Raw genomic sequence first — 26,462 nt, 5'->3', positions numbered from 1 at the left:
CTAAAATAAAACTCAATTTTTTATTTTTAAAAGCCCAAATATTTAGAGTAACATAAAATGGATAAATTTACAGTTAAAAAAACTGTTCAATAAATTAAAAAGTTTCAAAATAATTCAAATAATGTAAGCTAAATCAAGAAGCAACTTTAAAAAAATGAATTGCATTATATTAACTATATAAATAGGTACCGGGGGATTTACTGAATATGTTAATATTTTATTAAAATTTCATTTTTTAAACATACATCTAAATTTTTGATATTTGTAAACTCCATTTATTTACAAAATATATTTGGTTACTATTTTTGATAATTCACAAATTACATGAAGTTACTAAACCTATAAAATAATTATAGTATTGCTATGTTTACAATATAGATTTATGAAAAAATTAAACATGAGATTCTGGAAATTTAAAAATGAATTCCTACATTCTGAAGTGGCGCTAAAATTTATTTTTAGTTATGACTGATAGATATTAATGAAATTTAATATCCACCAAACAAAAATTCAAATTTATTTGAAAATTCATTCTTTATAGTCCAGTTTGATTCTTGAATCACAATACTTAAAATATAATTTTTAAATTATCACCATGCTTTTAAAAGGCAGCTTTATTTAAAATAAGTTAAACTAAGGATTTTTTAAAACAAAGACATATTTATTCTAATTATTTTTAACTTCTTAGGCCCATTATTATAAATTTTATAGAAAAAGGAAATAATTAATCAAAAATATATAAAATATATCTTAGAAGTATATTATCCCTCAGAATTTTCAAGTGAAAACAACATTTTAAAACTAGCACGTCAAGAAGTGGCAGAAAAGTGAATTAAAAAATTCAGTCTTTGCAAACATAAAACATGTCAAGTTAAATAAGAGTGTTTAAAAATCAACACTACTTGCATATGCAATATGAAAAAAATGAAAGCAGGAAACAAAGCAGCCAATAATAAAAATATAAAAAAATCAAATTCAATGATAAATCAGTACATTATTTCATAATGATTCAATAGATAAACTGCTAATGTTTTGATTTAAAAAAAGACTACTCTGACAAGCATGAAGGTGTAGCGGCACTACAAAGTGCAACTACAAACTGACATTTGACACGAGGTTCAAATCAAATTGACAGTGCCGCTTGGTGGTTATATTTGATCTCGGCAAGCATGCAAATGAACAACTCCTTCAGTCTATTTTTAAACCAGCGAAGCAAGAGAAGAAAAAACAAACACTGCCGCGACCGGAACAATTTGGACTTAATCTTTAAGTGTGTTTCACCAATCTTGGAATTGTATAAAGTCTTGTAAATATGTTGTAATTAAATTTTCTTTAACTTAAACCTTGTTTTCTTAGCTCTAGCATATTTTAAATTAGGCAGGCAAATTTGTAGGTTAGGTAATTGAAACCAGCACTAACCCACAAACGTAACAGCAAATTTGAATGATTGTAATGCCTTGACAATGTAAATAGGAAACTCTGGTTGAGTCTCAAGGGCCATTCCCAGTCATGGTACAATTCCTCTTGTAGGAGGAACGCCCCATCACAAACAGGGGGTAGCTGACTTCATACTATTTCTGTATCCACCAGAATGACAAAAATCAACCAACATATCAGAAGTCTCTCATCCTTATATCTGAGATGCCTCTTGGGGAAGAATTAATATTTTGAATATAAATTCATTAGTTCCCAACATTTGTGGCAAAGACACAAATGTTGGCAATGTGGCTTAGTCATTAACATTTTTTTTTCTTCTAAAAGTAGAAAATATACCTTTTTTTCCCAACACAATCCAGTATTAGTACTGATTTCTGTTCTTGCATGATCTCTTGAAGTTTGATGCATGCTAGTTTGTTTTTTCTCTTTCTCTTTTGCTGCTTTCTCATGTGGGCATAAAAACTTAATAGTTCCACCCCTAGCTCGAAAATCTGCAAGTAAAGTCTGCATTTCCATTGAAGAGTCCAAAACATCTGTTATCTTGAAGTTAGTTAATGGGTGAGTTGGCAATACTTCAACATTTTTACTGTTAATCAAACCTTTAAGTGAGATACTCTCATCCTCTAAATCAGTTTGAGTATCAATGGGATGAAGAATCTGAGTCTCATTCTCTTTTTCAAAATGACGAGACCAATAGATGTCAGCTGGGAAGAACTTTCTTAATTCACACTTTTTTCCAGCTTCAGTTTCTAGAAAAGGAAGAGATGGCTTGACATTCAGAGAAGCACACAAAATGATGTCATCTAAAAGCTTACTGAATGTGTTTGTAGGAGGCAATTCATCAACTTTTAAATCACAGGGATCTGATTGAAATACATCATTTTCGAGCTGAAGATATGAATGTAATGGATCACTAAAGTCACTGATAGATTCAGTTTCCAACTTTCTACCAAGCTCATCAACTCTTGATTTACTCTTCTTAGGAAGATTTGCTCCAGGATCTCCGGCCGTATTAATATCCATGGGAGCATTTTCAGTGGCAGAATCCCCAGCAGGAGTTTGATCCATTGGCTGCGCTTCTGTACTCAAAGATTCTTCACATTCCATTGTTTCACTCACAAGTGAAGGTAAGAAAGCAAATTCATCCATTAAAAAGGATCTTTCCAAATTCCAGTTGTAGGCAACAAATAACATGAATTGAACAACCTGCTTCACCTGTAATTAAGGAAAAAAACATTTCACTGAATCTTAAAAGTTCATAAATCATTCTTGAAATGAAATTTTAAATTATAAGAAATTTGAAACTTAAATATCAGATTCTATTTCATAACTGTACTTGAAAATATATGAATAATATAGAAAGTAAAACCATTTTACACACTTTCTTTTTTTTAACACAATATTTCTGAGGGAGAATTCCAGTTTTTGAAACTATCTGTAGTTGGGAAATTTTTACGCATTTCATAAATATTTTACTACTATGTCAATAATTTAATCTTGCCTATAACTTGTAGAGAAACATAACATATACCTTATTCAAGTTTAGATACATTTTTTTAAAAACTCAAGAAAATTTTATCTAGAAAAGAAGAATAAAAAAATATGGTGAAATGGACTACATTGCCAGGAAAAAAAACACAACAATCTATCAGAAAATGTGCAGATTTGGTATAATTTGTTCCTCCCCCTGTCTTTATTTTGATAGCTAAGGCAAAATAAAATACTAGTCAGAAGCAAATCTGTCAAATACATCAGCAAGCTTATTCAATTCTAAGTTTCAAACCTACCATAATAAAAAAATTATTAATCAATTCTATTTTTAAATGCTAAATTTTATAGAATTTGCAAAACTTTTTCACTATTATTAATTAAACTATTTATGAAACAAATTATATAAATGTTTTTTTTTTTCACACAATAGCAAATTAACCACCATTAAAACAGACGCAGTGTCACAAATGCATTATTTACTTCTTATCAAATATACATACTTGCAACACTGGTGAGATGTACAATCACACATGATTGCAAATGAATGAATGCTTTTATTTTATATCTGCTTCTGAATATTTGCCGATCAATGTCTACTTATCAATTACAAATTTTCTGAAAAAAATTCATAATTTTTTAGATTACAAGCATAATTTGTATGAAGAAAATATACATCTCAAAATCTCATTATTTTATTTAATTTTTCAGTAAGGATATCACAAATTAAAATTAAATCTAAAACTTGGCTGTGTTTTCATCTAACTTTGTTATAAAATGTCTAGGAAACCCGAGGGGCTGCAATCAAATACATTATTAAAATCCCCAATTTCATATCAAATTTAGTAAAATAGTTATTAATAAAATTTTCAATTGTTTAGTGAGATTCCTAATCAGTAGCTATACAATCATAAAAAAAAAAAAAAGATTTAGGAAAACAAATGCAGCTAAATGAGCAAGAATATAAAAGTAATAACATTTAAGTGGAATGTCTGCCAAATACATCAGTAGGCGTATTTATTTCTTAGATTCAATCCTGCAGCGAGCATAGACTAATTTTATCTTAAAAAATAACAATTTATAAGTACTTTTTAAGCATCTTTACAGATAAAATAAGAAGTAGCTTTAATGTAGTATTTTTTTTAATTGTAGAATTACAAGTTCAATAAATTATATTTTTCTCTATTTAAAGAAAATGAAAATAATATATATTCTCTCTTCTATTGGTATTTGTCTAACCTTTCTGACCTTCAAAACACACACACACGCTCTTTAAAGACCCTTATCTAAGGATCATAAAAGAAAGTAGTTTTAAAGGACTTTTATGTATTCTGTCCTGCCATATTAAAAAATAAATATATTAATCATATTTATTTTTAAATGCTATCTTTTATACAATTTGCAAAACGTTTTTACAGTTCCTAACTTATTTTGAAGTAAATTATATGAATTATTCTTTCTTTTCACATAATTGCAAAAAAAAAAAAAAAAAAAAAAAAGTAAGGTTATTGATAAATATTTAAATAGTTAGGTCTTGATTAACAACAACTGTTCAAGAGTCAAAGACAGTGAAAACTTCATCTCACTTTTTCATATATTTCACTGCACTTTCCACTATATTCCAATTTTATTACAAGAATATTATGATAGATTTTTATTTTGAAATATATACTTTCAAAAACTTCACACTAGTCGAATTTCGTAAAAATGTTTAAAGTTTTGTAATCATCATAAAACTTATAACATTTTGTGATGACTACAATTCTTTTAGCACTTTAAGTATTTTACAGTACTCTTTTTTTCATTTGCTGCTTATTTAGAGCATTTCTTCTTTAAGAATCGCCTCCCCCCACCCCAAAAATAGTAGGGACTTCACTTTACAAGGACATCAAGGTATCTGGAAAAAAAAAAAAGGTAATTTATATTATCACACACAAAAAAATGTAAACTTATGATTACTGGATGTGACTGACTGCTAATGAAGAATCTGAATATTTTAATCAATTTCAATTTAAAACCAATTCTAAGCAATTACTTTTGTTTACAACTACACCATTTTGCTGTATATCAAACATAGCTCATCTTAGATATTCATTAGCAATTAGCGCTTCACTACTAGTATTCTGTTTTCATAGGGTGCAAGAAAATAAACCTCTGGTCTTTTTCTTGTTCAAAAGTAATACTTAAGGATGTTTTAGCTTGTTTTATTAATTTTTCAAATTCAATGATTTGGAAAATCCAGTTACTAATGGTTAAAGTTTAAAAAAATGACACTGCAATAAAAAAATTTGCATTATTTGAAAATCAATAATTTAGATAAAAATAATTCATGTGAAAACCCAGTTTATAACATAGTTACCTTCTTCAATTCATTTGCTGATCCTCCACGTAACAAAATGGTACAACCAAGATTTTCGGGGCATCCTTCAAAAAACATCAATGTTTTGGATTTTCCTGTAAAATTTTTTAAAAATCCTGAAATATATCATAAAGAAAAAATGTAAAACTATTAATTTTAATTAATAAAATTCTGGAATATTAAACAATCCGTAAATACCTGCAATAGAATATGTTTTAACTTTAAATTTCTTGCATGTACCAAGCTGTGGTCTTCCGAGATGAGCATCAACAGTAGACACAATGGCAGCTTGTGTACATCTAGCAATACGCTCCATTACTGACTATACAGAGAGAAAAATAATAACCTTCATTTAACAAAATTTCAAATAATACTTTTCTGAAAATTATTAGAAACTTATAATAAAATAGAGCAAAATAATTAAATAATAATTTATAATACACATTAAAGTAATAGTTTAACTAACCACAATTAAAAATAAACTGCAGTATATATATATATATAATTTCTTAGTACAATAGATTGTAAGAAATGGCAAATAAGTTATTATAAGTAAATCCTCTTTTCTTTAAAAATAAAATAATAATAAAAATTAACTATTAATATTATTTGGTTCTCTATGCTGAAATTTTTTAAGGAAATGAATAACAAAATAAGATAATATTTAAAATTACAGCAAACTGAACTATCAAAATTAGTAATGAGGCTAGGAAAAATATTAAAAAGTTATAAAATAAGCATAAAAACTATAAAATGAAAGTGCATATTTTTCTAGCAATGAACATTTATTTTGAATAGTCTAAATTAAATTAGCATAGTATGTCAGAAAATGACTCTTGTATCAATAAATCACAAACAAAATAAATCAAACCTCCGACTAAATTAATTGAATTTCATTAGCAATACCAAAAATGCATGCAATAAAAACATTAATTAAAAAAATGAAAACACTCATGTTAAACATTTTATTTTAAAGCACAAGATGTTTGCATTCAAAAGTTACTATTTAAACTTACTTAAATATAGTAAAGAAGTAAAACTTATTTGTTTATATTCAAACAATTTTGTGATTTCCCCTCATTTTTACATTCCAAATCTAATTAATGAGCATTTGAATCTGGGAAAAATTCGCTTATCAAAAATAATAATAGGAAATATGCTAAACAGCTAGACACAACACACAATAATCCAAGCAGGACAATAATAGCAAAACACTCTAAGAAATTCTTGTAGTGCTTTTCTAGATAAAGACCTAAGAAATTCTAGATCTTTTCTAGATCTAGTGCTCTTCCAGACCAAAAAATCTCATAGAAATTCAAAGTATACATAATAATAATTTGATATTTTGCACTCAGGCTAGCAGATACAGTTGAAAATTAAATAAGATAACAATAAAATCAGAAAATTGAACATTTACTCAAAAGGTATCTTATAGAATGAATAAAAGAGAAATGATATCTACCCAAAACAGAAAAAATAAGTACTCACCAACTTAACATTGAGAGCAACAGTTATTCCAAGATTCAGTAACATTTCCTGAGCAAGACGAGAAACAGTTTTCTCCACAAGTAAAATGTCTGGTTTAAAAACTGTCAGTTTCCCAATAATGTTTTTCAAATATTCATATTCCTAAAAGTAAAAAGAAAATCTATAAACAAAAATATTTAGAAAAAATAGATGATCAACAATCAAAACAAATCAATTACAAATAATAATGGGAAAATATAAAGACAATTATAAAATAAATTCAAACCATAGAATCTGAACCATCATTCAAAAGAGAATTATGTATTTAAAATGGATATAAATAGAATTTTCAAACCACTTTTTTTTTTTTCAAAACTACTTTGAAAATCCACACAAGAAAATTTAGTGACAAATATATTTCCTATGATTTAATAGACAAACAAATTGTTAAATAAATATTAATGTAATAATAACCAAAATCATATAACAATTAACATGAAAATACCTACAGATTTCTTTTATTAGTAAAAAGTAATTGAATTTAAAAATAAATCCAGAAATGTATGGTTTATTACATCATATTACTTGCATATGCAGATTCCCTATATTATTATTCAAAAGCATTTTCATTTGTTTGCTTCTTTTCTGTCATTCTGCAGATTATCATCACAATTCACTGATTGGTGGTTGCAAAATCACCCATTTCTGTAGATACAGTATTTTGCTAGCATTTCAATAATCAATAATTCTCTAAATTCTCAATCAAAAACTTAAGATGATTTTCTTACCTGCATTATTATAGGATCCAATGAGCATAACTTATTCTCTATTCTTTGATAAGATATAGCTGAAGTTAAAAGCAGCACAGTGGGACTCTGAATTCGCTGCCGCATCTGAAATAATAGGGTATTACAATATTTAGATAAAATGAAACCAAAAGATCTTATAGAAAGCAAATAAAAGGCAGTTATTTTATAAAAAATTTTCCAGCATAAAAGACAATCACAATCCATTAAAATTTGGTACGCATTTTAAGTGGCATTGCAATAACACTTTAGTTAACTATCAGATTAATATGAATATACATTTTATCATAAAAGTTTTGATCAACAACAGAAATAGTGCCCTAAATCCTAGTTTTAAAATGTAAAGGAATTATGAAATTAATAATATCAACAAAAAAAAAAAAATCATTCAAAGCCTGAATCATAAAATCAAACTTTTACAAACACACGTTTAATGTTTTGCTTTAAATATGACTTTAAAAGATTTAATATATAAATTGTACATTTTAACAAACATTTATGATAGAAATAGAATTTTATATTTGAAAATCTAAAATCTTTTCAAAATTAATATAATAAAAGCTTATTTCTTCAAAAGAGTCATGAGCATTTAGTAAAAATGCAAATAATCAAATCCATTTTTTTAACACTGATTGGATAGCAGAACAGTCATCTGTAAACCCAGAATTTTCTAATGTTTTTAAAAGTTGATATTGATTTATAATTTTTCTTTTCTGCTTATGCTCATGTTAACTTCTTTAGTAGTTTTCACTAAACAAAAAGTATTCATAACTATTTTATTATCTTGCTTATTTCTACACAACCTGTAAAATCTCTTTTATAAAACTTGAAATAGATTTACTTGAATGCTCTCTTTTGACAAAAAACAATAACAGGTAGATTATAGTTTGTGCAGAATATTTACTGCAACATTTTTTTATTTAAGAGCTTTTACCAAGTGGAAATGCAACATAAATTGTGAAGACTTTAGCTAGTCTAAAACACAGGAGTCCAAAAATAATAATTAATGACAAAAGTCCTTCTGTTAAATTTAGTTATGCTGAAAATTTCTCAAACTTAGGAAGTTTGAAAATCAAAATTTTTTCAAAAACCAAAGTTTATCTATACTACTATTATAAATGTGAAAGTTTGGATGGATGGATGGATGTTTGTTAGTCAATCACACCTGAACGGCTGAACAGAATTGGATGAAATTTAGCTGAGAGATAGATTATAGTCTAGAATAGGACATAGGCTTCTATTTATTCCATTTAATTGAGTGGTTAATTGTTTATTAATTAAAAACTCCCGCCAAATGAGTAAAGCTTCAGGGTTTTTTTTCCCCACGCCAATGAGATTAGGCTTAACATGATTTTGATTATTATTTCAAACGATTCTGTTTATTTTTTTAGTGTTCGATAAATTTAAAATTAAACATTGTTAATTAATCGATCTGTTGAATTCATTTAGAAGTACTTTTGAATTAAAATAAAACAGAATAAAGGAAAAATTAAAAATTTATAATCTATATTGCGTTACCCCAACTGGCATACATTTGTGTTGCCCCAATTGGCGTTGAAAATTCGTGCATGCGCAGGAGTAACAAAAGATAAAGCCATCGATGCTATAAAATCCAATCTATTTACATGCGTACGAAGTTGCGGGTAAAAGCTAGTTTCAATATAAATTAATCAAACCTTTTTATGGGCAACACTTTTTGTAAATACAACTCCACTAACAATGCTACACTCTGATTTACTGCCTCCAGGTATCTGTAAATAAAAAAAAATCTTCAAAAACTTAATTGAATTAACTTATATATATATAATTCATATAACCATTGATTACATACAATCAAACAATTAAGCAATTAACACTTTCTGTGTGCATGTAATAAATAAATAATTCTTAAACACTTCTCTTATTAACCCTCAAATGCACTTCATTTCTTTAAATTTATAAAAGAAATTTAATCGATTTTGTTATAATCTTAAATTTTGGCCTTTTGATATTAAATATTAAGTAAAAATGATTATGAAAAATTAAAAAACCCAATTAAGATGAATAAAGCTTTTTATGATATACTCAATACTTTGTACTCAATAGATGCTGTAAACATACATAATAATGCTCATATAATTTTTAATCTAAGCAATTAATACAACAAAATCTTTGAAAGACAAACAAAACTGATTGTTTTCCATAAAATTTCAACTTATAAATTTTAAGGACAAAATTATAAATAGCACTAAGAAATGATAAAAGCAATTTTTTTTTTCATATTATGCACTTTTTATAAATATTTTTTTTAAATGTTTAAACCATGAATTAACTTTCCAATAAAATGTTCATAAGATTCTATACAATATATCATTTCTAATTTTTGGCAATAATCATTAATTGCTCACTAAAATAGAGCGTTTTAAATATAATACCTGATACAGAAGAAAAAAATAACCATATAATCATTTTGAAATAAAAAAGAGCTGTACTTGGTTATTCTCTTCATCAACACAGTCTAAAATTAATAAACTACTGAATGATGGAAGGAAAAATCACGATGAAGTTAAAAATAAGTCTACATTTTAACAGGATATAAAAGTTTCATTAAATTACTGTATTTATTTATAAACGATTATAACAGCACTACTGTTAACAAGGAATAATCTCATTCATGAACCCTTCCAGAATTAGACTATACATTTAATAACAAATATGAAATGAAAGAACTTTTGATCAAAATGAAATGTACCTTCTTGAACTGAACATATTGCCTGATGTCCATATCATCAGAATCATTTTTAACATCAGGTCGAACAGAATCCACAACATGATGAATGATTGGTAAAATAATTTCTGACCAAGATAAAGATAAGCCTTCATTACTCAACAACTGATTTAAAAGAGTAGCCTCATGAACTTTATAAGCAGCACTAAAGATATAGAACAAACAACAGATTACTAAGAAAAAACTACTACTAAAAAGTAATTTGTAAATTAAATAAAATAATAATAATATTTTGGAATAATCTCATAAGAAGAAAATTAAAATAATATAATAATAAATTTCTAACTACTAAATTTAAGCAACATTTGTAACTATTTTAAATAAATATTTAATTTATTAAATTTTTCAAAAAAAAATGAATTGAATTAAAATTTAAAGACTCAAATTCAACAAATATCATTAAAATAAATCATTACAAAACAAATTTATATTTTACCAAAATATGATATGCATTTAAGTTAAAGAATAGAGCTAAACTAACATATCTGGTCAGCATTTTAAAAGAAATTTAAGATACATACTTCAAATTTTCAAATGCATCCTTCTCACCATTATCTTCTCGGAGATGAGAATGATGCCATGATCTGGATGAAATTATAGACTTCATTATAGAGTTATCCAAATCATCTGAAAATTTAAATGGAATTTTTAAAAAACAAAAAGTTGATTTCTTATTCTTACTAGATTAAAAAATAATATAAACAAAATTTGGTAGATAAAATAACAAAGACATCTTCACTTATTTTAATCTATACATATAACTTCAGAAACTTTATTTTAAATTTCAATCTCTCATAACCTGTTATGGCAATTTTTTAATCCTTTCTAAGCTTTCTCAATTGTAAAAGCTGTCTTTAATTTTTAAAAATGAGCTTATACACATGGATGCAATTTTAATTTACAATGCAAATTTGTTAGATAGAGGCCTACAGCCATGTTACATTCTAAAATTAGTCAAAATTCATATGACGCTTTTCAAAGTAAGAGTCTCAGAGAAATATTAATCATTTTCATAAAATTAAAGGATGAATTTTAAAGCATGCTGGCACTTTGTAGATATCTCTTTAAAAAAACTATCATATTCAAAACCCATATATGCTCAAAAAATGAGCATTAAAGGTATAATTTAGAAATTTTGAAGAAACCAGTACATATGGCAAATCTTTGCAAATCTATAATTAGCTTTGAGAATTACAAACAATCATGAAAATTTTCAACTACCATTTTCACAAATAAGCATACTTTGATAAATGATGTAGACACTTGCTATCAGAACCCAAATACATTATTAACATATATAATAAAAGAAGGTAAAACACTGACTGATCTTCTTACATACACATAAACAGAAAGAAAGTCAGTCATAAAAAGAAAAAGAAAAAAAAGAAAAGAAAAAAAAGCTTACAATAAACAATTTTAGGTAGAATACCTTTTAACGTGAAACAATTTTTTTTTTCCAACAATGGTCTATTAAATACAAGTCTACTCTAAATTTGTAATTTTGAGACTTGTTAAAAATTTCTGTAAAGCTGATGAGGTAATAAACATGATTAGTACAAGTTTGATTTATTAAACATTTATTGTATTAATATTTGATACTTTCTTTCAAGATCAATCCATAAATAAAGGCGATTATAGACAGGTAAGAAGTGATGAGATGTTATAATAGCAACCACAATTCATGAAATATTCTCTTTTTTAATTTTAACAAAATTGAGATTTTGGAGAAATGGAGATCTTGATATAAGCACACTCACAGTTCAGACTCCATCTAATTTCTTAGTCAGAGTTATCACCTAAACTCATTACTAAAAATTTCTACATGGTTCTTGACATATTAATTATATTCACCTTAAATTTTGAATCAATATTAGAGAAAAACTTAGTAAATTAAATACATAATCCAGAAGCATTTTTAATACATTTCATAAAAATAATTATAAGCATATATTTTTTTATTTCTCCTTATATATTTATAAAAATATTAATTGCAGATAATTTTAACCTAAAAGTAAACATTTTTTTTTTTTTTTTGCCACAATTAAAAGAATAGAATAAATTAAACACAGAGAAACACTGTCAGAAAGTTTCTTTAAAGTAATGACTGAAATTCAAATTAAACAAAAAAGAATTTTAAAAAAGGAAAGGATAAATCTAATTGAATAGAAAATTAACAGAAGCAGAAAGAAAAAAAGGTATTGAATTACATTTGGTTTGACTTGCAAATAATGTTATAATGAGAATTTTTAAGAAAATTCAAGCTAAGATTATTTTACCTGGCATATGAGCACTTTCTGGATTATTAATAAATCCCCCAAGAATCTTAGTATTAAAGAAAACAACATTATCTTGATCAGAATCTTCTCTGGAATCTAAAATAAAAGATACACAACAACATATAAAAATGAGAAATGTAATAATTATTCAGTAAATAAATATTTTGTTTTAAGCTTAAGTTTCATAGTATTGATAAAAGGAAAAGGATTGTTAAAACTGAATTAACTGTGTAACAAATTTTAAAGCATAAAAATAAATTAAAAATCTTGATGCATTTATTATTTTTTACTTAGTTTTAAAACCACAAATTAATGAATAATGAAAATACTTTTTCCCATCTAGAACAAAAAAAAAAAAAAAAAAAAAAATCAAAACAACTTACTCAAATAGAACTCAAAATATTAGGTTGATTCAGGATTTAAAAAAAAAAAAAATGCAAGATAATTTTAAACATGCCTAAAATTAACTAAAAACTATTGTAGCCCATTACAGATTTTTTAAAAATTTAATAACTGAAAATAATAGTGCAATCTGTGCATCCGAATTCAAACCAGTAAAAATGAATTTTTAGAAATATAGTCACAGTTTTATCCATCATAGTATTAATATGTAAAAATATTTAAATTTAACAAAATTTTTATTATTAAATTTAAATTTTTAGTCTTCATTTAGTTCATTATAAATTATATTGGCTGTTTTTTGATGATGTTGTTTTTACGTCTTTGGAGGAAAAAATTTGTACATTCCTGCACCAAACCTCTGATAGTAATAGTGAAAATGAATTTATTATTCCGTATACAAGACTGATAGCAATGATGCAACACTGAACCATTATGATTTTATTTCTCCCACAAAACAAATCTGCCTTTTATTTAATCACCACGTACATTACTCCACTGATCTATTGTATTATTTCAAATCTGATTAAAAAAATTACCCAGCAATCAATCAAAAAAGACCATTATTCTCATTTCTCATTAATTTAATTTCTGGTGAAAGGGGAAGCAATTTTCTGTTTCTTCAACAGAACCTCCAGTTTAAAATTTTCCATGATTTATAAATTTGTTCTTTATAGTCTACTGATTAATAAAATAAAGTTTTGATTCAGTCGTCCCTCCCCCCATCAAAAAACCCCCTTTAGATTTGGATACTGTTTTTAAATCATGATAAACTCTCAAAAAACATAATCCGTTTCTGGCAGGTGTTCAAGAAAATTTAGTTATACAATCTCACTAACTCTTAGAAATTTATAAACTATTAAAAAAGGTGGGGGTTTTTAAGAGACAGAAGCATTTACAGCCCCCCCCCCCATATTTAGTTCCTAAATAATTAGCATATTTGTATCACAGAATACATGAATATTTTTCCTTTTAATCCTGACAATATTTTCTAGATTTTCCCCACCTATTAGCATTTTTTTTCAAACATAATTTTTAAAAATATATATGGGATAGTTAAAAAATTATAGGATAAACTTTAAAATGTAGTAGGAATATGTGTCAGTAAATGGCAAATAAAATCAACACATGCATCCTCAAAAAATTATTTACTTACATTATTATTATTACCAAGTGCTTCTTTACAGAAATACAATGGCTAGAATTACTTCAAAATCCTGTTTATTGATAATAAAAGACATACAGTAACACTGATGTAGTGATAATAGTTTTAAAGACATTCTAAATAATTGCAATTTCTTGTATACACAATGGCACAACATTATATTAAAATTGTGAGATCATCAACAAAGCCAACTCAAATCTTGTGAAAGGGAAACTACAAATGTTTCATAAAAAGAATGTATTTTGATGGATACAGTTTTGAATAACTACTGCAAAAATGCCCTAGCAAATGATGCTGTAAGAAAATCAATTGTGTTCATGTTTATTTCTCGTATTTGTAATTTAATTTTATTTAATTCATACAATTCATTTTCATTCCTATTTTATAATAATAAAAATGTTTGTTCTTGTAAGCTCTGCCAACCTGTAAACTTTTGTCCTACAAAGTCTAAATTACTCTGCATTAAAAACATTGAGGAATTTGTCTAATAAAAATAATTGCAACTGTGCTTATTATTTTAAAAATCTTATTTTGATTATTTACACTTTAAGGGTTGTAAGTCATCTCTCATGTGATAATAATTTGTCAGCTACCATGTACTAAAATCTAGAATCCAGTAAGATTAAAGGTAGATATTCAGTTACAAATTGTTTCAACTGATCTAGATAATAAGAGACAAATTCTTAGATAGCAATAAACAAATTTCATAAGGAATATAATTTGCATATTAAAATAAAAAAAGGATGTTGGAAAATTCTAATTGCCAAAATCATTATAATGTGATGTGTCTAAAACCCTAAATTTCTCTGTCATTCACAATTTAAATTTTAACAGATAAATCAATGTCACACTTCTTTTTTCTCACACTTGTCTTTTCTTCTTTAAAGACAATATCAAAAAGGGAATCAAGTGCATCTGAGACCAGTAATCATCTTGCACTAAAAATGCACTTTTTTTCTTTTCAAAGTATCTCTTAATTTATTATTAAATATTTATAAAAGCCCCATTAAACATAATAATTTAATAATATGAGTATCAAAAATCAGTACTACAAAGTTGTAGTGGATTAGATAAAACTGTTGAAATTTCAAAGAAAATAAAATGACTGGGTTTACTTAAATATGATAACATTAAGTGTTCAATAACATCAAATGTAATAAACAAATACCAAAAGTATGTACAGTATACCAAAAGACTAAAATAAAATAAATCAACAGGCTGATAAAAAAAATTATGCAGCTTATATGATCAAATCATGATCATGATTCTCAAGATAAAAGTAAATCATTTTGAGAAATATTCATAAACAAGACTTATACATTTCTCCACTGTTTTGATTCCCCAAAATCTATGTTTAGCAAATGGTTCTGAAATCAAATTTTAGCTAATGAAAACTCCAGTAAACAAAATAAACACTACTCATAGTTAAATACCCATGAATATGATCATTATATATTTAAAAGTAATTGATATAGTTTACAGATCTTTAGCATGAAATATTCAGTAAAACATAATTATATTTCAAGTGAAAGTTACAGAATTTCAGATGTATAATTCACTTGCATATGGTTAGTTACCTGTATGTGTCTAACAGATTCCTATATATCATGAACTTGGAGAACTACCACTGACTATAAATTTTACATAAGAATAAAAATAGTCTCTTTTTCATAAGTTGCCTATCTTGCCATCTATCACTTCTCTCAATATTACATCTGCTCATTATCTTAATATTTTATTGTATATTTTTTAATCACTTATCACATAGACGAATGCATGAATAACCCCCCAAAAATTAACTCATTAAATTTATTGTATTAATGAAGAAAACTTTTACCAACAGAATTATAAATAACAGCTGATTAAATTCTTAATTTATTTAACTTTTCAATTATTACATCATAGTCAACAAGAAAATTGTGTTAAAACTTATTTTAAAATGATGTTTCAAAAACAATTTTACACAATTTTAATATAAGAGCAAAAATAATAGTATACATCTAAAATTTGTTATATTTTAAAAGGAAAGATAGATGACAAAAAACATAACAGCTTTATATGTATATATTTAATACTAAATAAAAGCTCTTAAAACAAAAATTATTTATGAGGAGCTGTTCGTAGATAAAGTAATAAAAGCAGGTAAAATGAAATTGGGTTGTAAAAAGAAACAAAATTATCACAGATATTTTTTTTATTAGAAAAATGTTGAATTTAATAGCTGTATTCCTTTACTCACTGACAAATAATGTATATATTTAACAAAACAAGAAAGATTTATTCTAATGAAAATATGCTCTAGTTAAAACTTTCTCCCATCTAAGTTTTGTGTTAGAAATTTCAAACTTAATGAGTTATATATACCCTCCAACACTCGTTATCCATTCATCAGTAGCACTTAAGGTATATTATATTTATCAATAGATTTTGGAAAATTAGACATTTCTAAATAATTTTAATTACTTAAAACAAATATTATTAAAAATTATTTAACAGACCTTTATGACTGACTAAATATGTATGTGAAATATTTAAAAAAAAATGACATAACACAATTCTGTTTAATCAAACAAATTATTTATTAGACTCTGACAATTTTTTTCATTAAATAGCAAGTACTTTAGCTTTTTTTTAAAAAAAGTTATCATTTCTCAGTTTAATATTATAATAAACAGCCATATACATTTCTGTAATGAGGAGGAATTTCAGTGTTTTTGTATCCATGCTGGAATAATTTTTCTTTTTCTTTTCTCCCCCCTAATTAGCTAAAAATTATTTCATTGTCAGAATTGCAGAGCGAAGTTACAGAAGTAGGCATTTTCGAGTGTTTATAGTTTTCGGTATATATTCGACCTTTTATTATTCCGTAATTTTCACTATATATCCGTAACTCTGTAGTTTTCTTTAAATTTCCGTAGTTGTTGGAGGGTATGATTATAATAAAGAAAGTTCTTCTCACTTCTGTGAAAAATAAGAAAAAAATGCAATGTTCCAAAGTTCTAGAAGGAAAAAAAAAAAAGAAAGAAAGTTTATTGAGTCTACAAATCACAACTAAGAATGGCATGGCCGACTTTATGCCGATTCAGAACAATTTATCCATTATGTCTAATACAGAGTTGGTGTAGGTAAGTGATGTAAGCTGCATAATTGGTGTAGGTAAATTAAATTAATTTCTCATTTTGAGGATACATGCTAACTATTTACTGCAGATCTAGAAATCCTGAATTATGGTCAGATGGCAAAGGTATTCTCTTTTCAGAATTCAATAATATAACATCCTTTTGAACCTTGATCGATTAAATGATTATCGACGGATTTAATGCATATCAAACCCAAACACACGTTCTGTGCAGGACTTGTTCCATGAATCCTCTATTCTTGGAAGTCAAAAGTGCCAGGATGCATTCCACATGGTGAGTGATGGAATTTCGGAAACTTAAATATACCAGGTATGTGGTATTGCATATACCTTGCATGCGTGAAAAGATGAGATAAAAATTCTGGTGTTATGCCTCAATTGCGAGGATAAGTTAGAGGATGTCGTAAATAATCAACTTAATATCTAGAAAATATCCATTTGCTTCACTCGTTCTGATAAAATTATCAACTTAAAATACGTTAAAAAATCTGCTTATTATTGTTTCAAACTTAAATAAGAGGCATGTTTCTTATGAAAATGAACACACCATTAAAAGGATTTCAGGAAAAAGCTCCTTATAAACATTTGAAAGTACCTTGTAAAATAGGTCCATTTTCAAAATAAGAAATTTTAAGCATCATTTAAATTTCTTGAAAAATAAAAAATTTTTAGTCATCAAAATTAGATTTTCGTAAAAACTATTCCTTTGCTTCTATTATAAACGTTTGATGAACTTCCTTTGATTTTCAAAAAGATTCGAATCTCAAAAACATTAAAAATATTTTCAACCATATTACCTATAATTTTCTTCCAGGTTGTCTGAATGAAGAAGATTCCGGTAGCCATATCAAAGCGAGGCATGTGTCAGCACAAAGTGTACGTATTTACTAACAGAAACAGCTACTCTTATCAAATCTCCAAACCGGATTGAAAGACAGCGCTGCAGGTACATTAGGGGGTTAAATATCCTTGTGGTCAATACCTTATTTACATGGTAATGTATAAAATCTCCAAAGCATTTTCACTTTTAACTGTTTGGAGTTGAGTACGATACATTATAATAAGCAAATAATCTAATATCATAGCATTCCCGTAACGTGGTGGAAGGAGGGAGAAATGCTATGGCGTTCTATTTAACCAGCGATGTGAAGACAAAATGGTATTATTTCTTTTCTTATCCCAAATTTGATGAGTAATGAAGATTTTAATAAAGTGAAGTTCCTCCCCTTATTCAATGTAGTAAATTCTTTGGCGGTTTAGCGCCACGATGCATATAGAAAAAAATTTCAGATGCTATTCCCAGAGTTTGGAGGTGAGTACTTGTGCGGATAAAAAAATGATATATATATATATCCAGCTGTCGCACAAATTTGCAAAACCTTTGTAAAAAGTTCTGACTCTTTAAAAACATAATTCCTATAAATTATTGCATAACAAGAATATTCTAAGTTTAAAACTTTATTCCTCCAAAATTAAATTCTTAGAATTATTACATTAGAATCAAGTAAAATCAATTTAAAATGGTATGGAACTATCTGTCAGTTTTATCAGTCTTATGCAAGGGCTGATGGTGCGTACAATGTTTTCTTAAGCATTCTTATATTTTATTTTTTATATCTGCCGCTAGTCTCTCAATCGGAGTCCATCGACCTCTGAAGCCAGTAGCGAAGTGTGTGAAGAACGCTGCTACTCTTCTCAGTCAAGGCTCGCATAAAAGGGTACTGTGTGTGGTACTTCTGACGTCATTGTGCGTCCCCGCATATCCGATATCCTAATTTATATAGAATGAATGCTACAGTGATTCGTGATCCCCCCTCCCCTCTGAAATGTTAAATGCATTAAGTGCGAGTAAACGAGAAGACGAATGCTTTTATTTTCCTCAAGAAAAGTACTCTAAAATACTTTCTGAAGTGATTCCTGCTAAAACTATGTGCAGTATACTTTTGGATTACCAACGATTAAAACACTTTAACATTTTAAAAATTAATGATGAAGAGAAGATAATTGTACATTAAAAGCAGGAGAAGCGAATATACAGTATTATGTTACCAATGATGAATAGTTCAATATACTATTTGAAACTCACACTAGAATAGGCCACGAAGAACAAATACATATGTTTAAAGATTTGCATGTTAAATACAAAAATATTACATATGAAGTTGTAATATGGTATTTATTTTTTTGCAAATAATGTCAAATGAAACATAATGCAACTAAGAAAAGCACTTTAATGAAACCAATATCATTTAAGTGGTAAAAATTCAGGATGAATTAAAATAATCTGATCTGAAAATAAATTTAGTATATAGCCAACTGCAATATTATAATGACCACTGATCCTTATGTTTCATGAAGAATAGATCTATAAAAACAAATAAATACGCACAAATAAATTTAATATACGTTCCCTCAAAATGTGGGCATTGCAAATCCTACAATTTTTCTGAATATTTCTATTTGAGGTATATGCACAATTTTTTTGAATTTTAATTTTAATATGCTCCTATGCAAATATTTTACTATGTTACAATTTATTCTCCCTCTGGTTCTTGTTTAAAAATTGATTTAAAAAGTATCAAATTTGTGTTATTTATGTACTTATTTCATGATTTTATGAAATAACATACTTTTCTTTATATGAGTAAATTTTTTTAAATATATATATAATTGTTTTCGATAAATCGCCAAAAGTGCATAAAATTAATTTCACATTGGAAGCATCCTTTTTTAAAAAATCTGCAAAATCAGAGTAGCACAAAATTCTATTGAGAGGTTACTTTTATGATAACACATTGATTCAGAAAAAAATGACAGTTTTTATAGAAAAATTTTGAGATAATAGTTAATTAACTAGGTTAATAAGTCTGTTGATTGAAGCAAGCCTGTTCTCTCGAGTCATTTACATCAATACCAATTTTTGCGAAAATGCGATAATAAATAAAAAAAGTTACAGAAGAATTCCCTGTTTTTGTTGACAACTACACATACATATAATAAATGCATCTATAAAAGCATACAACATCCTAAGTACCAGCAACTACATACATTTGTATGAAATATATGAGCACATATTTGTACTGTTGTAGAAATAGGCTTATTACATTACCATAAGAAAGAAACAGGTTTACGTATATCTATATATACTAAATACTTATATTGCCACATATAAATACAACTAAAATAAAATTACCATTCATATATTAACAACTCCAATAGTATTATTTGAGAGAAAATTATCAATTGTTTCAAAATTATTGATAGTTTGATCAATTTTAAGAATACTTATCACTAATATTGCTGGAGAAAAACTGCCAATAGCATCGCAATTCTGAATACTAACAAGAAGTCAATTGATTAGGATAACTATTGATAGTTATTGCTTAAGTGTCAATAATACAGTCATTATTGGCACTTAAGCAACTTATCCCGCATAATACCATTACATAAAATAGACTACTACAACTAAATATTTAATTATGATAATATTAATAACAAATTTTCAAAAAGAAAGTTTTAAAGAAATGTTCCTACTATTTGCCCTTTGCAATCATATGAAAATTTCTCACTCTTTTTTAATACTGCATCACTTTAACACTACTGACAAATTTCAATGTTCATATGTATAACATAGTTGAAAAAGTCACAGATTCATTTCTAATTAAATCAATCAACAAATATATTTTTTGACTTTTCAAGCACTAAGATAAGACTTTAAATTTAAGTGACTAGTAGCTTTTGTTAGTTACAAAAGGTTAATAATCTATTTTCTGCAACTTCAATAATATTTTGCAAATGCATCATTCGTTTGGGACAAAACATTTCACAAGAAATAAGAGGAATAACTAAAATCAAAGCCAGTGCAAAAATAATAAATGGTAGTATATTAATTTTTGTTATAATAAGGCAATTGAATAATCTAGATATATTTATATAAAAGTTAAAAGGTATCTATCTTGTTTAGAAAGACTATCAAATGAAAAAGGTGTTAATACAACACTCCAAGCTTTTATCTAAAATGTATGAGGGAAATGATTAACTTTAAGATTATACCCAAAAGAAATTCAAGATCTCCTCTTAAAATACAAATAGAAATAGGAGGAAACTATTTTCATTGTTTTCAAGTCCTTGTATGTATCTTTTTGCTTCTATCTCAACTAATAATAAAATTCCAATGTGGATTTGACTATACATGGATGTGTGTGTAATTTCATAAAAAATATGAATTTAATAAGAATGAAATTTAAATAAAAATTACTTATTTCAAAGTATAATATCAAAATAAAGCATTTAATACTAAGTGCTATGATTGAAAATATAGCAGCCAAATTGAATGAAAAAAGTTAATGTGAGAAAAATTGCAAAATCTCTATATTATTACACATACTGGATTAAAGAATAAAAAATTAAAAGGAAACTAAACTTTTAAAAAATTAAGTAATTAGGCCTGGCAATGAAATCAAATTTTTGCAAATAATAACAAGAAAATATTTAAAATATTCAAAAGACCAACTGTCAAACTGTTTCAAGTAATTATCTTTATAAAGGGTTAATATTTTCTCGCCCCTCCCCTCCTTCTTAGAATATAGAGGAAAAGATACAATACCAGTACCAAAATTAAAGTTAATCAACAAATCTGTATTTAAAATTGCTCATAAAATGTATAATGGATTATGGATTTTTAAAACATTTCTTCTGATTTATACACTTTATATTTCTTTTCCAAACAAACCTAGGTTATAAGATAACATTTTGTATCAGCAAAATGTATTTAAATGGGCATATCTCCAATCCCAACAATGATATTTATAAAACAGAACAATAATTAACAATAAACATTAATAAATAGTAATAATAACTAGCTGACCTGGCAAACGTTGTTCTAGATTATAAATTATTTCTACTGAATATTTTGATTGTTAACGAATGTATTATAAGTGTGTGGGGATGGGATCTATGACAGAAAGAGGAATGGAGCACTGTAGATGATGATCGCCGATAAAAACTAAAAAAACCAACCATTTATTTTCTCAATAAAATATATTTCATAAACGTAATGAATATATGCATTGTTTGATCTCTTAAAAGTTAAACGTAAAGTGAAAAAAGTAGTATTTTTTATCCTAAAGTATAAAAATGAAATAAAGAAAATCAATATTCATTTCGAAGAGCAATTGAGTGTAAGACATTTTTGTCAGTCCGTCTTTAGCCAACACAAATAAGCTCGATGATTTGCCCACGCGAGAACATGCCACGTATAATTGTCCATGTGAAAAACATGGTGTGCCCAAATCGCAGCCGCAAACAATCATCGTTTGGCCTTATTAATTGTCATTGCGAATGCCAATAACAAATTGAACGCGTTTGAATTCAATTGGCACGTCTGTGAGAATCATTGGAATTCGTGGCAGCAAAATATTTTCGGCTTGGAATTTGCCATTCAAAATGCTGCTTGCTTCAATAACGTTTTTCATCAAATATTTAATGACCAATGGCGTGCCATTGCACAGCCGTGGTAGGTTCAAATTCCGAAGTAAAATAACCGGAGATCCAACTTTCAGTCGAAGAAGGTGTGGTAACATGCCTGGCAAATCCAGTGAGTTCAAAAACTCTGTTGGATAATTTACAGCTTCGTTAGCATCGCAAACTGTATGATACCAAGTCACCAGGTAACGCCTGCTGTATTTTGAAATTTAAATCGTCGACGTCCACATTTTTTGGAATTATCCAAAAATGGCTCTTTCTGCCAGCCACACATGATTTATGTATTGTGTGCGTACATCGGGAAATATGCGGTCAATGGGAGCATTTTGCGAATCAACGATAGTGCAGAAATTAATGGGCAATTTTATGCATTCAGTATTTTCATAGACATCAACTTTTCTATCGCCGATATCTAACAAATGGTCCGAGAATGTGTCAGCCGATGGATCTTGTAGCATTTGGACGCGCATGTTTATTTTTAGCTGGACTTTTTCACCATTGCGCCAGAGTGGCGATGATTTCAAGCAAACGTTGATCTCATCAGCGTACGTTGAACGTGGAATGACGGGATAAGGACACCCTAATTACCTAGTGTTATGAAATATACTTTAAGACCTATTCTCATACCTACCAGATACACATAAAAAATTTCATAAAAATCGGTCGAGCCGTTTCGAAGGAGTACGAACACAAACACCGTGACATAAGATTTTTATATATTAGATTTATAGGAATTAAATAGCCGAAGGCTATGGTAGAAACCTAAATAAACACAACACTTAAAACTCATAGAATTATTCCAAATAAAAAATAATAGTTTAGCTCCATTTTTGTAATTTCTTCTCTTATAAAGGTACTTAATTTTCTACATTTCATAAATAAAAGTATACTTAACAAGGGCAATTATGCTTTAATGTTGGTTTCTCAAACTAGCATCACCTTAAAGTGTTTGTTACGAGCGCCTTTGGCTAAAAACTAGATTTAACTTTAAGCATATTAGAGCTAAACTTACTTTCAGAACTCTAAAGTCAGAATTAATTGTGTGTGAAACCAATATACTGTTTTTGTATATGGCAACTATACAAAGCAAGCAACTATATATAGCAAGCAAAGATAATTGTAAGTAAGCGAGGATAAAATGGAATGAGATTAGCAACGAGCGAATTATTTGACATTACGAACCCACTTTGCATCTTATTAGAGGAGAAACAGCTGAATGAAATGAAATTCAGATAGAGTCTCAACATTATCTTAACTTTTACAAAAACAATAATAATAAACAAATAGAACCAGATTCTTCAAACTTTAGGTTGCAATTAAAGTCTTTTAGAACAATATAAGGTTTATGAAAACCTCATTTCTTTTTTTATATATTCTTATAAGCAAAGATTATGATGTTGATGTGCAGTAGGATAATGGAGTCAGACTTAAGCTTAATAATATCCATCTCTGGCCATTGCTATAACAATAATAAAGCGGCATGGCAAATACAATTAATAAACTCAAAGTGCCATGCTACTTTTAAAAGTGACAAAATAGTTAATTATTTTGCTTAGAAATATTAGATATATAAATTACCCCTCTCCTGCCTTCCTTGAAAAAAGAATTGCAAGTGAAATAGATTCACGAAAACTGTACAGAGTAAATATTTATTAAATTGCTAACACATACCATTAACAACTGACTGTTCTTCTTGCTTTGATGAGCTGCTTTGCTCTGATTCATGCTGGGACTTGAATACACTAACTTTAGATTCTTTAATGTCCAGATCTAAATAGAACATAGAACTGGATGATGAAAGTCGAGAATAACTTCCACTAAATCTTGGAGTGTTAGGTGATAATGTTGTGTTAGAACTATCTTTGCCACTTTCTGTAAACATATAATTATTAAATACATTTGAATATATCATTTCCTAATCTAAAGAACAAAGCAATAATTGATAGAAACTCATCTACAGTTTCATTTGCATATTAAGATCCAAAACATCTATAAAAGCAGCATCTTAAAACGTTTTTATTAAATATCTATCATCCATAAAATTATAAACAAAAACTAATATAAAAAATCTGAAACTTACTGATTAAATATTAATTACAGTCAGAGCCTGACTAAGGCAGGGGCATACAGGCCAGTTGTCCCAGGCCCCATCAGAGGGGACCCCCCCAAATCGAATAGAAAGTTTATTTTATTATTTAGTTTATGCGATTTAAGAGTTTCTATTACAGACAGATGCTTAAAATAGTTATAGAAACTATTCTAATATAAATCTTGCTGCAGCATTTTGTCAGATTGCATTTTAAATTCAATGGTTAAATGTGGTACTTCGAATTAAGACTAAGAGTGTTTTTGGTTTTAAAAATAGCATTTTCAATTAATGAACGAAAAATACCATAGACAAGTTCTATGCATGGTTCTTCATTACAGAAATAGTGAAGCAGAGGGCAGCCCCCAAAGAAGTTTTTGCCCCAGGCAAAATTAGGCTAAGTTGGTCTCTGATTACAGTGCATAATTAAACTAGAAATACAACCTTACAAACAATAAAATTTAAGATAAGTACATCTGAATATAAAATGTAAAAGTAAACTTAGAAGAATTTAAAAATTTATAACATTCAGCAGTTTTAAATTACATTACATCTAAAAACTATATTACAAGCATACTTTAGACTATAAACAGGAGGGGGGGGGGAAAGAAAGAAAGAAATTTTTGGTATTGCAACATATTCTACGATATTCATTAAACAGTTAAAACCCAATAGCTTTTTTTAAGATTTCATCACAAAATAATAGGCTTCATGTAGAGAAAAATAAATTTTATCTTTTGCTACTCTACTAAAAAAAATATATCTTCATAAAAATAATGCATAGAATATTTTCACATATGATAATAGAAATGCAAAATATCCCGCAACATAATAAAGGAATATTCAGGAGAGAATTTTGATCTGAAGCTACAAACAGAAATTTGTTTTCAGAACCTTCTTTTACATAATATCATTAATAATAAGTAATACAATGAATGCGAACAAATATAAAGCCCACAAGATCTTGAAACATTAGGGAAATGGGAGGGGTGCGAGAAATAAATTTCTGGCTATATCAATAAAACATCAATTTACAAAAATGAATAATCATATTTCCTATAGAACAAGAAAACATTGTCATACAGAGAATGAAAATTTTTGCATATCAAATAACTTTTCATTCATTTAATAACTCTACAAATCAAAATTTAAAAAACAGACAGGCAAGGTTTATTCAAAACTAATCGAAACAAAAAAATATTTCAATTACTCGAAAAATGCAAATTAAAGAAAAAAGGTATAATTATAAATATATCATGAAATATTATAATTTAAAAACAAAAATATTGATATGGATTTATTTTTAATATGTAATAATTCTAATACATCATAAATAAACAGAAAGTAATTTTAATAAATATTAATAGTTTTGACTTTCTTAATTTTTAAAATAATAATTCCAATAAATAATAAACAAAATATTAAACACACCAACAGTACAAAAAAGAATCAAAAGTTTTTAAAAAGTGAGAAGCCTTTTTATATCATTTTCAATAGAATAATAAGAATTGGCATAATGAGTGAATAAGAGGTCTTATGAGTAAGCAAAACTGTGTACAGACATATCTAACTAATGAAATCATTTCTAA

General features: G+C 27.1%; 1 protein-coding gene across 1 annotated transcript in view; it reads right to left on the bottom strand.

Moving 5' to 3' along the window:
• Window positions 1-26,462, bottom strand: part of LOC129956499 (1-phosphatidylinositol 3-phosphate 5-kinase-like) — a 73,908-nt gene that overhangs the window by 25,913 nt on the left and 21,533 nt on the right. The window contains exons 10-19 of the mRNA XM_056068422.1: window positions 24,459-24,659; window positions 12,601-12,696; window positions 10,846-10,951; window positions 10,289-10,469; window positions 9,234-9,308; window positions 7,540-7,644; window positions 6,773-6,913; window positions 5,483-5,606; window positions 5,285-5,379; window positions 1,774-2,652 (exon numbers count right to left, since the gene is read on the bottom strand). Of these exons, the coding sequence (XP_055924397.1) occupies window positions 1,774-2,652; window positions 5,285-5,379; window positions 5,483-5,606; window positions 6,773-6,913; window positions 7,540-7,644; window positions 9,234-9,308; window positions 10,289-10,469; window positions 10,846-10,951; window positions 12,601-12,696; window positions 24,459-24,659 (2,003 nt within the window). The remainder of the gene's footprint in view (window positions 1-1,773; window positions 2,653-5,284; window positions 5,380-5,482; window positions 5,607-6,772; window positions 6,914-7,539; window positions 7,645-9,233; window positions 9,309-10,288; window positions 10,470-10,845; window positions 10,952-12,600; window positions 12,697-24,458; window positions 24,660-26,462) is intronic.

Source organism: Argiope bruennichi, chromosome 2 (assembly GCF_947563725.1).
Source record: "Argiope bruennichi chromosome 2, qqArgBrue1.1, whole genome shotgun sequence".
In the NCBI taxonomy this organism is placed as follows: domain Eukaryota; kingdom Metazoa; phylum Arthropoda; class Arachnida; order Araneae; family Araneidae; genus Argiope; species Argiope bruennichi.
Note: the sequence above shows the minus strand (reverse complement) of the source record. Positions and strands in the feature narration are given on the sequence as shown.